Source organism: Mustela nigripes, chromosome 7 (genome assembly GCF_022355385.1).
Source record: "Mustela nigripes isolate SB6536 chromosome 7, MUSNIG.SB6536, whole genome shotgun sequence".
NCBI lineage: Eukaryota > Metazoa > Chordata > Mammalia > Carnivora > Mustelidae > Mustela > Mustela nigripes.
The window spans coordinates 104,774,884-104,788,842 of NC_081563.1; the positions used below are offsets into that span (position 1 = coordinate 104,774,884).

A 13,959-nucleotide genomic window follows, 5' to 3' on the forward strand; every position below is an offset into this window, starting at 1 on the left:
TTTCTTGATGAGGTTTTCAGAGGACCGGACGTCCCAGAAATAGTTGGTAATGGCCTCCCCACCACCAAGCAGCTTTTCCCTAGAAGGAAGTTCCCTCCTCAGCCAGCCATTTGCTCTGGACTGAGTCAGAGTTAAGTATCAAGCCCAACTTTCTCTTGTACCATCTCCCCTGTCCTGAGTCTGCCCTCACGGGCAACTGGCCTAGATGAACATGCAGAGCCAGTGGCAGAAAGGTTAGGTTTCTCTCAAGTTCAGCAAGTTTTCCTGAAGTGTTAACCAGGGCCTGAATTAGACCTTATAAACTTGCAGAACAACAGCCCAAATCGGGCTGGATCCAGAATCCAGAATCCAGAACCAGGATCCAACCAGGATCCAGAACACATAACTTGATAAACCGGTGTTAAGGAATACTATCTTCAAGAGAAAACAGAGCCAATTTGATGTGGAAAATTCACAGATGGACAGTATTCTTGTCTTTGAGCCTGTATAGAGGTTTTAGGTGAGATCCAGAAGGTTCTTCCAGCTAGATAATTAGCATCAAAACAGGAACCCCAATAGCAGATCCCCTGAATCTCTGCCATGGAAAGATCTTGCTCCCAGAAGTGCTTTCATACTGATGGGCACTCTTCCCTGGGGAGCCCCAGAGGACACTTTACCAGATGCCCCAGGGTCTGCCCATGCAGTCACCACTCTGCTCTAGATGGTCACCGGGCGAGCAGGGGAGCAGCATTTTAAGGGGAAGGCACAAATCAAAGCCAGGCTGTTGCTTCACCAGCCATGCTTCCTTCTGGCATTGTTACAGAGGGCCTTCTAGGCGCCTCCTGCTGGGACACATCCCAGTCTGCCACATCAAGGCTGGAGGTCACCCTAATACACCATTCCACCTTCTCTCTCTGACAACAGGAATGGATTGGCTGGTATTAATCCTCCTGGGCACCCACAGTGGGTTTGGGAAAGAGCCTTCTGCATGCTTCTCACCAGCTGAGCATGTTAAGGAGGAAGAGAAAAGGCCTTATGAGCCACTGGGCTTAGAAAAGTTCCCAGTCAATCCATCACCTGCCTCCTCCGGAGAAGGTTCTGCCAGGGCAACCCACAGTTCCCGGGGCAGGTGGGGAGAGGGACATGAGGCAGCAAGTGGAAGTAAGAGCTCCATCTGCGTCCACACGCCAGTGTGTGTGTATACATCTGTATATGTGTGCGTGTGCACATGTGTCTGCGTGTGTATCCAAGCGCGGAGACAGGACTAGTCATAGAAGAGCCGGTGAGAGGGCGTGGGAGACTGGGAACTTATTTATAAAATCTCTTCTGCCCTGAAGCAAGTCAAACTCCCTGCTGAGGAGTTGCTTTTTCTTCCTCCCTTTTGAGTCCTGTGTGCTGAACTGACCTCTCCCCAGCAGAGGTCAGCGCTCGGCTCACCCCGTGCACACTCGGCCTTCTGGGGCTTGATCACCTTAGAAGCCTGAAGACCAGAGAATCTTCAGCTCTAATTTCTGAGAGAAAAGCTGTAGTAAATCTCGTGAGGAAGCTGGCCTGCATGTGTGTTTTAAAGAAATACAGATGATCTTTTGGGGACTGTGGCGAAAACAAAAGGCCCACAAGAACACTCTACTTCACCGGAGTCCTCTCCCACAGCCTACTTCGCCCACTAAAATAAATCAGGCTGCGTAATGAATGAGGTTTTAAGAAATGTAACTGAACTTAAGACACAAGGTCAGCATCTCATCCTAGGTAATCCTTGGGAGGATGAGAAATTCTCCTGATTTTCCCACAGGGTTATTTCAGATGTGCTTTCGGAGCCAAACTATTTTAAAAGCGTTCATTCTTCCACTGCCCTGCCACATGTGAACTTGAGATTCACACGCACTTTTCGAGAGCTTATTAGTGATATTAATGATCGTGGATCAAAGGCAAACCCTGGACAATTATTTAGGTGCTTTAAAAACTCGTCTTCTGTACAGAGGGCAGCAATTTCTCAGTGTTGGCAAAGATGACGCTGCTGGGACGTGTTGGGTCCTAACGCCGCGTTACTAACACAGAAGGCCTGAAGGAGAAGGCAGAACACATTTCTTTTGTGATGAAAATGTACGCCTATTGACACCTTGTCCCCAAAGCATTTCTCTTTCATTTGAGAGCAGGCACACTCCTGAGTTGCTTGCACGCCCCTCCTATAAAGGACAATCAGCTCTGAGCACACCCTGCCTCTTTTAACACCCACTAAAATTTAAACACACGCACACACACACACCCTACATATTAAAACAATTTTTAACCATGGCTTCTCATCAGAATCAGTATTTGAAGAACCTTTTTTTCTCTGCTCCATGCTGAGCAGAGAGCCCGATGCGGGGCTCAATCCCAGGACACTGGGATCATGACCTGAGCCGAAGGCAGAGGCTTTAAGCCACTGAGCCACCCAGGCGCCCCAAACTTTTTTTTTTTTAAAGGTTTTATTTATTTATTTGACAGACAGAAATGACAAGCAGGCAGAGAGAGAGGAAGGGAAGCAGGCTCCCCACTGAGCAGAGAGACCAACGCAGGACTCGATTCCAGGACCCCGAGATCACGACCTGAGCCGAAGGCAGAGGCCTCAACTCACAGAGCCACCCAGGTGCCCCTATGTATAGACCTTTTAAAACTGCTGATACCCAGGCCAAATTTCAAGGATTCTGATTTAACCAGAAGCTACCCAGTTATCCCAAAGTGTGGACGGTGTGAAGAACCTTGTTCTTAAAATGGATACAGAAATTACCACATGGAAGTGCTAAGAATGTGTTTCTTAAAATGATTACAGAAATTACGACATGGAAGTTCACCTATAGTGTGGCACTTAAAATAGGAGAGAATTTTATTTGACAAAGGAAGAAACTGAGGCCCGGGAAGTTGAATGACTTGTCCCAAAACACACAAACCAGTTAGTGGTAAAGCAGTAGCCCGAACCTGGGGTTTGCAGCCTGGAGCACCAGACCATCTCCAGTCTCTGGATCCCCAGCCCAGACCCCAGGCCCAGGGCAGGTCAGTTTTCCCGTGGGCTGGGCCAGCTAGCGCGCTACCAGGAGCAAACCACTAAGAAAGGCACTTTGTTTCATCACTGCAGCAGTTCTCAGCATTTCATGCTTTTCAAGTGTATGATCCCAACCTCATACTGAAACGCCTCTGAAAAATCATGTATAGATCCAAGGGGAGATACATATACAAGCAATCAGAGGGGCCTGGGATCCTCTCCTAAAATGCAATGTAGACGAAGAGTTGGACCAGGACTTTATTCAGTGATGAACAAGGACTAGATCCACTCAGAAAATGGAAATGAGTCCACTTGGGAAATGCCAAGATTCTTCTGGAAAGGAGTCAAGGTTGCATACTTTAACCTCTCATAAGAGGGATCTCTCTTAGCTCACAACTCGAAGAAATGGGAACATATCTGCATTGTAAAGACCACCCCGGAATCTTACACCTCACACAGGATTTTCCAGACCTAAATGTTCAGAAGCAGAGCTCCTTGGGATTATTTTAACATAGTGTTCAAAACCACAGAGTTGTTTCAAGGAGGAAAAAAATCTCTAAGAGAATATAATTTTAAATCGCATGTTCAGAAAAGGGCATTTTGGATATATACTCCTTAGGGCGAACTCCCTTGCTTTAGAGAAAGTGATACACACTAATTTAATTTTTTAAAACAATTTTCCTTTTTATTTTTAAAGCAGGTTTGTTTCCTCTACATACTACTTTGATCCATGTACCTTCAGGCATGTTCAACTCTTTTGTAGTTGAAGTATTTCAAACAAAACAAATGACAGGATAAAGGCGATGGGGAGAAAGAACTCTCCTGGTGATGGCTGCAGCGTCTGGCTTCCTACCTTGATTAATAAAACTTATTCTGGGATTCTCTCACATCCATATCTATGGTCACCTGATCAGATGTTTTTGGGGTCATAATATAGTTTTACTGATTCTTCTTTAATTAAAAAAAATCAAGATTTTCGATAAGCAATTCTAAAAGCAATTATCAAGTAATACATGGTAATATTATGCTGCATAATAAAACTTACTTGAATGTGGTAAAAGTCCAGTATTGAGTAGTCAGCCACAATTAAAGGTAATAATTTCAGACATTCAAGTCCCCTCTGGTAAGTGCACACACTGACAGGTATTTGTTCCTTGTCTTCTTAAATAAATATAGAAGCCAAATTAGAAGGAGTTCTGTAGATTTCTGAGAATTTAATTATATCATTAAATTGCAATACCAATGATCCATATACTGTCCTGAGTAATTATCTGCATTAAACTTCATTTTACAATGCTTAATTTACTTAAGGAAGATCTTAAACTGCTTAACAGAAATCAGCTTAATTTTGATTTTTTACTTGCTCCACCATTTTTTAATTCATTAGTGTTTCAATAACAAGGAATGAACTCTATCGTCTTAACAAAATAAACATGGATATTTCCTCATAAGAGCAAAGAAGAAAACTAAAATGATTCCCATATTCAAGTCATGGAATGCTGAAGAGAGGATTTTTGGCTCTTAGGAAAGGCATTTGTTACCTCAAAAGGAAGGCCATTCACTAAAATTCTGTGGAAATAGGACAGTGGGGCCTGCCAAGAAGGAATTCAAGGAAACCGGGAATGGCAGCACTGTGATCCCAGGCCATTCTCTTGGGCACAGAGGTTTCCTTCCCTTTTGTGCTTTGCCCTCACCAAGCTCTTGCTAAAATCAAAGGCCGTGTGATACAAAACAATTCATACTAAAATCCAAACATGACACCAGAAGCAAACAATTAACTGTGATCCCACTGTTGTCCCTAAGACATATCTTGAGATAAGAAACAAGCTATATTCTCCATATATCAAACTAAAGCGTTTTTAATGATTCTTGCTTTTTATAAAATGAAATACATTTTCTTACTTCTTTGACATAAATAAAAAAGCTATAGCACTCACTCCTCTATCCCCAAATTGCTGCTCCTTTGCATTTAAGAATTTATATGCATATCTGGACAACAGTTAACCTCCAGTGGCAAATAAAAAAAAAGTGTAAGAAAAATTGCACTGCCTGTCCTCAGACATTTCTTGTTTAGAGACATTAAAAAACAACAACAAAAACACAAAACTCAACATCAATCTATTAAAAAGTCATCTGAAAGCACATGGATGTGACTTAGAAGCCAAGACATTGAGAAAGTTCAAAGTTGTAACAGTAACAGAAGTGGATCCACATTTCTCCCAAGCAGCAGAATTTTAGGGACTTGAGCATAAGTTGAGTTTGGGTTATTAAGTTAAGTGGTTGAAGAACTTGTTCTTTTTGACTAAGAATATTGACAGCCTCTCAGATTTTCGGATGTGGAATTAATAAGATTATTAAGAGTGTCAACACACAAACCACTCCCAGTCATAGGGAACTCTGCATTTCCCAGCTAATAAGCAACAATAAAACCTGGCAGCCATTTTCCCCTTTGTACTTTTAAACATCCAAAGAATCGCACAACCACTCAAGTAATAAGAGATCCGGGGGGGTTTCAGACATGTGGAAGAAAATGCTTAAAGGCAAAATTCCTCAGACACATGCCCCAGTGCGGAAGGGGAGAGCTGTTCCCTCCGTTAATCCTGTGACAATCCCATGTGCATGCGGGCTGTGAGGAAGACCCTATCAGTCTACAACCACAGGTGCTATTTTCCCTCTGAGGTCACAGCAATTGTTATTTCCACAAATATATCAAACTCTAAAGCTAAGGCTGCTCTTGAGAGAAAATCATTAAATCACAAAGATTGGCTGTACCACACAGTGCAGGCCCCGGTTAACAAATGAAAAAAACTTTTCAATTAAAAGCTTTTCTCTGGCGCCTCCATAGCAAACACCTCCCAGTTCTGGGTTAGCAGCAGCTATTGTTCTGGAATGGCTGCCCTTTTTAATCAAGACTCTGTTCTGGGAGCTTATTGTTTCTTGGCCGGTCACCTGGGTTGTTATGTGGGCCCTCTCTATTTAGACTGTTCCAAGAATTCTGTTGAAGAAGATTCAGCGACACACTCTGCCCCTGTCTTCGGGGAAGAGCACACCTAGAACACTGCCGCTGGAAGAGAGGGGCCCCCCGTGGAGCATTTCCATTCTGTGCTATCTACCCCAACTGAATGAATACAATCTGCTCCCTAACTAACTAACTCGACTCACTGTGGTTAGTACTCTGTCGGGCTCCCTCTTCTCCTGTAGAATGCTTTAACTGGAATCAGCTAAGAGCAGAGAAAAACCTGTGGGAAGAGGAAAGGACACCGATGGGCAGGGCCATGTTCCTGGTCGGGGTGGTGAGTCTGGGACCACGAGAAGGGGACAGGTGTCCAGGCAGCCTGGGGAACATCAAAGCAATAGCATCTATGTTCATGGCTAGGCGTAGTGACCAACACTGAACTTCATGAACTTCATGGTTGCCTCTTAAGGAGTCTTACCCTAACAAGTGGGAAAGGAGTCACAGGCCAGCATAGAATGAGCTAGGAGAAACAAAACCACAATTAGTTTTAAGCATTCTGAACCACCTACACTCTCTCTGTTTCCATGTTCTTTTATTTCATTGGACTTTTTCTGGGTCATTTTTCTGCTAACTCCAACACTCTGGGAATATACTTAATTTTCCTGTTACTAGGGAGGTGCTACTTCAAAGGACCACACAATGTTGAGGAGAAAAAAAAGATGTATTTGATGGGTGGCCTTTGAATATGGGTTTTCTCCTATTTTAGAATGAAATTGGGTTAAGAAAATCTTTAGTAGGTGTCCATCCAAAATAAGTCATTGCTATGATTCACTCAGTGACATTTCAGCAGGCCCACTGGAGACATTCGTGGGTGATACTGCAAATGGAAGACTCCTGTTTTGAAATTCAAACTGCCTGTGACGCCTTCCAACTGGGAAACTGGAAACTTCGGCCACTGATTTCCCCTTGGGTTTTAATCCTTCCTGAACCTAACTGAAATCTTAGAGCTGGGGGCAAGTGCTGGGACAGGGACACGCCTGGGCTACAAGAGAGAGCAAGCCTCTCCCTCCACTGTCTCCCTCTAATGCTGGGCCAAATGACCCATAAACTTCTAGCACTTCTTAGGAAGGTAACAGATTTGTGGGTGCTGCAGCCACCAAGCCGTGGAGAAGCCAGGAACTGAGCAGCTCAGATGCCAAACTCAGGTGTTTTACAAGTTTGACAGAACACGAGGGGGTGCCTGTCCACAAGCGGGCCTCAGCCGATGAGCTGGAGGCCCTGGGAGCCAGGCTGGAGGAAACAAATAGCAGGGAGTTTTCAATTAGTCCAGTGGTTCTTAAAGTTGAGCATGTTTTGGAATCGCCCGGAGTTTCTCATTCAGTAGGTCTGGGGTGGGGCCCAAGGTCTGCATTTCTAACACATTTTCAGACAGTGATGCGGGGCCCAGAACCAGATGTTGAGGACCACTAGCCTGTTCCTTCACTTCTGCCCGACTCAGGCTGAGGAACAGAAGGAGAAACTGTCCCCCCAGATACAGCACGGTCTTCATGTGGCCCATTGTATAGTCCACACAGTGATGAGTCATGAAGGCACACTACTGGTTTCTTTGTGCAGTTCCTTCAAGAAGGGGGTCATCTTTGACGAGGTGAAGGACTCTGAAGGCAGTTATAGAAGTAAGATGAGAAAGTGGCAGTGTTGTTAGAAAAACCACATAGCCTCCCAGAGATGAATGTGTTAAAAAAGAATCCTCACATGGAGCTCTATTTTCCATGCAAAATAATCGTTCTAATTCCTTCAACGTTGGTACAGCCGCACACACCCCTCTCTTTCCACACCTTCAGCCATTACATACCCAACTACAACTCAGCAATCCCCGTTAGTAAGTTAGTGGCCTCTTTCGTACTTCTTTCTTTTCTTGGTTGGGCTGTCCCGGACTGCAGATAATCTTTCAGTGTTTGTGGTTGAGCCGGTCTGCTGTGCCTGCCTTGGCTGATATTTTGTAAGATGTCCGGAGGAGAGATTTTTCCAAAACATGCAACTCTTCATTAGATGCCGTTTTTGCCAAACCTCGTTTCAAAAGTAACCCCGGATTTGACAGCTCTGAGGCTGGCAAAATCCTGAAAGCTTTGCTTTTTTCTACTACGATTTCTCTTGGGGCTAATTGATCACTTCCAAGAGAAACTCTCTTGTGGTGGTCGACTATCTTCTGCAGAGCCGCGGTTTCTGCATTTCTATTGTGCTCTGGCCCTTTGTGGACTTTGTTTTGGACCTGGTGATGCTGACTCACAGTTACAGACAGGGCTCCTGCTTAGAAGGCCTGTCTCTAACCACTCCCCAAGATGAGGTTTTTACTGGCCACTAGTGTCTTCTGGCTGGGTCTGATGAACATTTTCCAGCTCTTGAACAGGAAGCCCCCAGTGGCTCTCGGCTGCCTTTATGTATTCTTTTGCTTGTCCCGTGGACTCTGACGGGGGACTGGCTGAAGCCCGACTGTCACCCCTCCTCCTCGCTATCTCCGCAATCACTTGGTCACTACATGTTCCCACAATGTCCCTTCTGCTCCATGATTTGCTCACAACGCTGCTGTTCGTTTCAGTTCTTTTCACCCTAAAACAAAGAAAGATTTTTGGGGTTTTGTTTTGTAAAGCTGTAATGGCATGCTGTCCTCCAATTTCTATACCACATGTCATGTTTCCCAGACCTAGAAAAGGAGGCACGTGCTACCGTTCCTTCTCCCTTACCTCCCTGGCAAATCTAGAACAATCCATAAGTGTTATGTTTACATTCAGACTGGATCAAGCAATAGCCATCACATTTTCCAGCAAACGAGGATTCGTTATTAGGATACATGAGGACAGGCTTTGTTTCTTGATCACTGGGTTTTCAATGTAGTTATATTGGAGTTATGATGGATCTCGTTTAACTAAGGCAGGCAGGTGCTTGTTTCAGATGTATGTGAAGGGTCAATACTGCCTAAATTTTATATATTGATTTTTTTCCCCCCAGAAGTAAATGATCAGATACATCTAAAGCACAGGCTATGTGTGTGCATACACACGTGACAAGGACGTGCTTGTAGACACATACACATACGTTTTCTAGAGCACACACAAAAGGCAATGCAAATGTCACTCTGACTGTAAAATTCCCTTTGAAGGGCAGGGCAGGAGCTGCATGGGGAGAATCGAGAGACTGCAGATACTGACTTCAACACAGATTTGCAGGCTTGTGAATAGCGAAGAAATTTCTTAAACCACCAAACTCCTAACACTGAAGCTGAAATATTTACTTTGGCTAAGCTTTAGTCTGGAAACACACACACACACACACACACACACACACACACACACACTCATGTTCTTATTGTTCCTAATCAGAGGCTTGAGGTTTATCATAATTATATTAGAATCGGAACCTGCATTTCAGCAAAGGAATGCATTTTTTTAGATGGGTCTGTAGTCACTTGGAAAGTTGTAAGAAACACACCAGCAAACAGGTGCTTTTCATCTTCAAAGCACTTGTAATTAATTACTCCTTGCAACACACCTGTGAGGCAAGGACTTGCTCCCCACTGTCCAGAATGCAAAAGACAGTCAGGAAGGCAGAAGGGCAAACATGGGATTTAGGGTAAGTTTGGTGCCAGAGGGGGTTTTGTGATTAATTTCCACAAACTCCTGTTGAATTCCAGACTTCATGTCACATACCCATACCCCCCACCCCGACACACACACAGAATTAAAAAGAAGGAAAAGAAAACTTGTCAGACCTACATTTCTTTCAGAGCATTTCTCTTGCGCTTTGCACTGGGAGGAAGTTGACTCTCCGCACACTCAGCAAAATAATCAGACGCTCCATGGAGAGCTCCTTCCGTCTACTCCAAAAGATAACAAGGGTTCAACCAGAAATCTATGAGCTGAACATGAGAAAAAACAGTTCTACTCTGAATGCCCCAGTGAATGGATTTTCATGAAGACTAGATGAAACCACTTAGTGTCAGGCTATTTGAATTTTTTAAAATCTAGAACTTTTGGGTAAATGGTCACTTTTCCTGGACTCCTACCCAACACAGTTCATATGTTAATATGCACCACAGACATCCAAGTCTGTAAGAGAAAGGATGTTGGATCCAAACTATCTGGGAACTCTTGGCCAGTATCTGCTATCTCTGGGGCCCGAGTGTGATGAAGCCGGCATTGCCGGGCCAGGCAGCAGCATGTGCGTGAGCGCTGATCTAGAGAGACCTGCTGGCACCATGGTCTACACCCTAATTAGCCTAAGAATTCCACACATTTTCTCTATTTACAAAAAATACAGAACGTGGCCTTTGCAATACTTAAGGTTGCAGAAGTTGAGTTAAAACCTTTGAATACCGGTAATTTGAAAACTGAAGTTTGTGGTTCCTGGCTACCAGAAAACTGGGTTTTTTCTTAAACTGACAGCACCACCACAGTTTTACATTCATTCAGAGATTATCTGTTTATCTATCCTTACATGTTCCCAAGGAAGCGTCATACAGAAGTACTTCTAAAACGTCAAAAACTCCCCATCTTTGCCCCCATTAACCTACTTCACAGTTTTGGAATCATTTCCTTTTTGTTAAGCAAGTAGATAATCCAGACAAGGTGTTAACTGTTCTCATTTCCTGGGAGAGTAAGTTCCCTTCTCTAACAAATTCCACAGTAAAATGTTGAGGCCATAAGGAAGAATTCTGGGAAATTATCAGTAGGTCCCTTGCTTTAGACTCACATTGGAATTTAGCAACGGCAATCCCAGAACACCTGGTAGACAGCGGCTATCAGTATGATGCCAGGGAGCCCCAAAGACCAGTGCTTTGACCTTTGTACAATCACTGCCCCACACCACAGAGTACAAGCTTTCAATTCCTACTAATCTCGCCTATGGTTTCAGACCTGGATCAATGACACTCATAATCATATCCAGTTATAACCTGTCAGTTTTAAGAGTTAGTGAACAGGATATTGTAGGTTTTATTGGATTATACTGCATTTTGATGCTTCTCCCTTTTTCCCCTTGACCAAACAGAGCTACAGTTTTAAAGTTAAAGGAGAGAGAGAGAGAGATGGAGGGGCAGGGGGAAAAGAGGGGGCGAGAGGGGGAAGAAAAGGGGAGAGGGAAAGAAGGAGAAAGAGAGAGAGAGACTGAGATTTATGTGTGAAACACTTCTAAACATGCCCTATAAGTACAGTAGATTTTCCCCTTACGACCACACCCTGTAAGTGCTGTATTTTCAGAGTTGAACAATTAACATAAGGAGCATGAGTCAGGCTTTGAACAACTCTGTGGGAACCAGAAAGCCTTTTGCTATTAGGAATGATGTAAATTCCCCAAGGCTTGAAGAAGTCCACAATGGAAGGCAGACAGGGTCATAAATAACAACAATGGATACTGCGCAGACCACATAAAGTACGATGCCGCGATAGTGACACTCTTCAAATCTCATACTAGATCCAATCTCTGCCTTTATTTATTTATTTTTTAAACTCAGTTTAAAGAGCACTGTGCATTTCCTATGGGAACTTCAAAAACTGCTTTAAGAAACATGACAATTGACTCTCGTCCCAAATTCCTCTGATCACAAACAATGGGGGAAAATGTCCTTGGAAGGAGAAGGACAACAGAAAACGTGATGGAGTGACAGAAGGATATGTCCAGTTCAAAAAGTGCAAAACCTGTGACTTCGATTTAAAAAAAGAGAGAGAAAAAGAAAAGAAACCGGCAAGGCTGGGTCTCCTGCTTACAAATCAAAACCACATTTGGCAATTTGTTGAAGGAGGCATATTTACATTTGTATGAAGACTGGGTGGGCAGGAAAATTTAAAAAAAGCTTAGATTCTTTCTTCAGTCCTTGAACTGTCAGATCTCATTAGAAATCTCTCATTCTTATTTTTCTAGGGTCAATTCATTCCCCTTTGTCACTAAATCGCAGCCTCCAGAGCCCCCCAAACAAATATTCCAGAGGAAGCAGTGATTCTCTCGAAGAGGGACTGGGAACAGGATTTCCCAAGGGAGCTGTCCTAATTACTAATGGCTTCTCACATCTGGAACCAAAATGTAATCTGTGGCTTATCCAGAGGCAAAACTCCAAGGTACAAGACAGTGTGTGCTCTGAAGTGCTTCTTGGGTTTACCTAAATGACGCTATTCCTTTTTAGATTCTGCCTTGAATAATGACCTGGACATCTTTTGCAAAGAATACATACAAACTCAATATATTAAAAAAGGTTACCAGTTGGCCAACCAAAGTCCAGAATGCACACTCCATGGGGACTCGGTTACTAAAGAAACAGGTTAACCAAGGGGAGCCTGGGTGGCTCAGTCGGTTAAGCGTCTGACTCTTGATTTTGGCTCAGGTTATGATCTCAGGGTCCCAGGACTGAGCCCCACATTGGGCTCCGTGCTCAGCGGGGAGAACGCATGGAATTCTTTCTCTCCATCTCCCTCTGCCCCTCCCCTGCTCATTCTCTAAAATATATATATTTTTTTAATCTCAAAATACCACTAAAAAATAAAAAGAAAATTAGAGAAGAAGAGAGAAGAGAAAATAGGTTAACCAAGGGGCTCTCTTTGGGCCTTCATGGGTGATTCTACTCAACCTAGAGACTAGCTCTGAGTCTAGAAAAGGAATAAAATTCTGCAAGAATCATCACCTGCCCCCCTCTACTCCCCACCCATTTACTTTTTGATTTTTGGCAATGCTTTGATTTTAGTTTTAAACTGTCCAGCTGTAAAGACTGTCTATATATAGTTCCAGGACATAACCAAAAAAAGGAGGGCAAGGCCATAGGCCCCAAAGGGAATCTAATCCAGGGGAACACTTCTCTTGGCAGACTGAGCAGCCCAGATAAGCTCCCAGGGCAAGGGGTCAGGTCTTGATGTCATCCTCAGGGACGCTGTGGAGTCTTGTGGATGCGCCCTGAGGCTAAGGTTGTGTGCCCTAGTACAGGTCCAAAAGGAAGGTTGAATAGGTGAGCATTTAAGTATGAAGATGGGTGATGTGCCTGGCCTGACCTAGGAAACACATTTTAAATTTATTGCCAGAAAACACTGCAAAGAGAATCCCCACTGGAATTAGTGAGGCAGCTAAGACATGCTTCCTGCTTCTGATCAGAGAATGGGCTGGACTGAAATGTAGTTAGACAGACTGGCTGATGTTTAAGTTACAAAGGCAAATCGAAACCGAGGATAAATCAAGGTGTTCATGGCATAGTGACCTACTGAATACCACTTCTGAGTAGAACACTGTTGGGTTAGTGAAGGATGAGAAGAGAAGTTGGCCTAAAAAGATGTAAGGGACGCCTGCTCTTGAGTTTGTATCCTCCTCAAGGAGCCTATAAAACACAGCCGAGACTCCCAAAGACTGTTGGGAAGACTGTCACCAAGGGAGCTTTTCAAAAAATACAGATTCCCAAGACCCATCCCTGGAAGTTGATTCACCAGATCTAGGGTGGGGATACAAGATCTATATTTAGGTTCCCAGGTGATTCAAGCACTGCTAATATACACGGAATGATACTCAACAGAACAGAGCAACAGATAAATGTAAACTGGTCCACTGAGGCAGTGTTTGGCCAAGTGTGGTCCAGTTACCTCAGGCATCAAAATTACCCAGGGAGCATGTTCAAAAATGTTTAGGATTCTACCCCAGAATCTACTGCATTTGGATCTCCAGGGCGGAGAGGCAAAGCGGATGCATTTTTAGGCAATCTCCCCAATGATTCTGATACCCAGCAGAGTTAATGAACTTCTGCCCACTCAAACAGGGCATGGGTGGACTTGATAACTGAGCAGAGTCTGGCAGGATCATCCCATCAGGCAACACTGAACTCTGTAATGAACACTGTTTTTAGGCCCCTGTAAAGAAGGATGTGCACTCACAGAAAACATTTCTGCTCTCACGGAGTCTCCATCCCATGGGGAAGACAAGAAACAAATAAACATATGATGTGTCAGAAGGTTGTGATGTTATGAGGGGATAGAAATGT

At 43.9% G+C, this 13,959-nt stretch overlaps 1 protein-coding gene across 1 annotated transcript in view; it reads right to left on the reverse strand.

Moving 5' to 3' along the window:
* Positions 1-3,621: 3,621 nt before the first annotated feature.
* The window catches only part of SLX4IP (SLX4 interacting protein), a 182,050-nt gene continuing 171,712 nt past the window's right edge, over positions 3,622-13,959 (reverse strand). The window contains 4 exon segments of the mRNA XM_059406534.1: positions 3,622-7,979; positions 7,981-8,157; positions 8,159-8,564; positions 9,728-9,828. Of these exon segments, the coding sequence (XP_059262517.1) occupies positions 7,842-7,979; positions 7,981-8,157; positions 8,159-8,564; positions 9,728-9,828 (822 nt within the window). The 3' untranslated portion in view covers positions 3,622-7,841.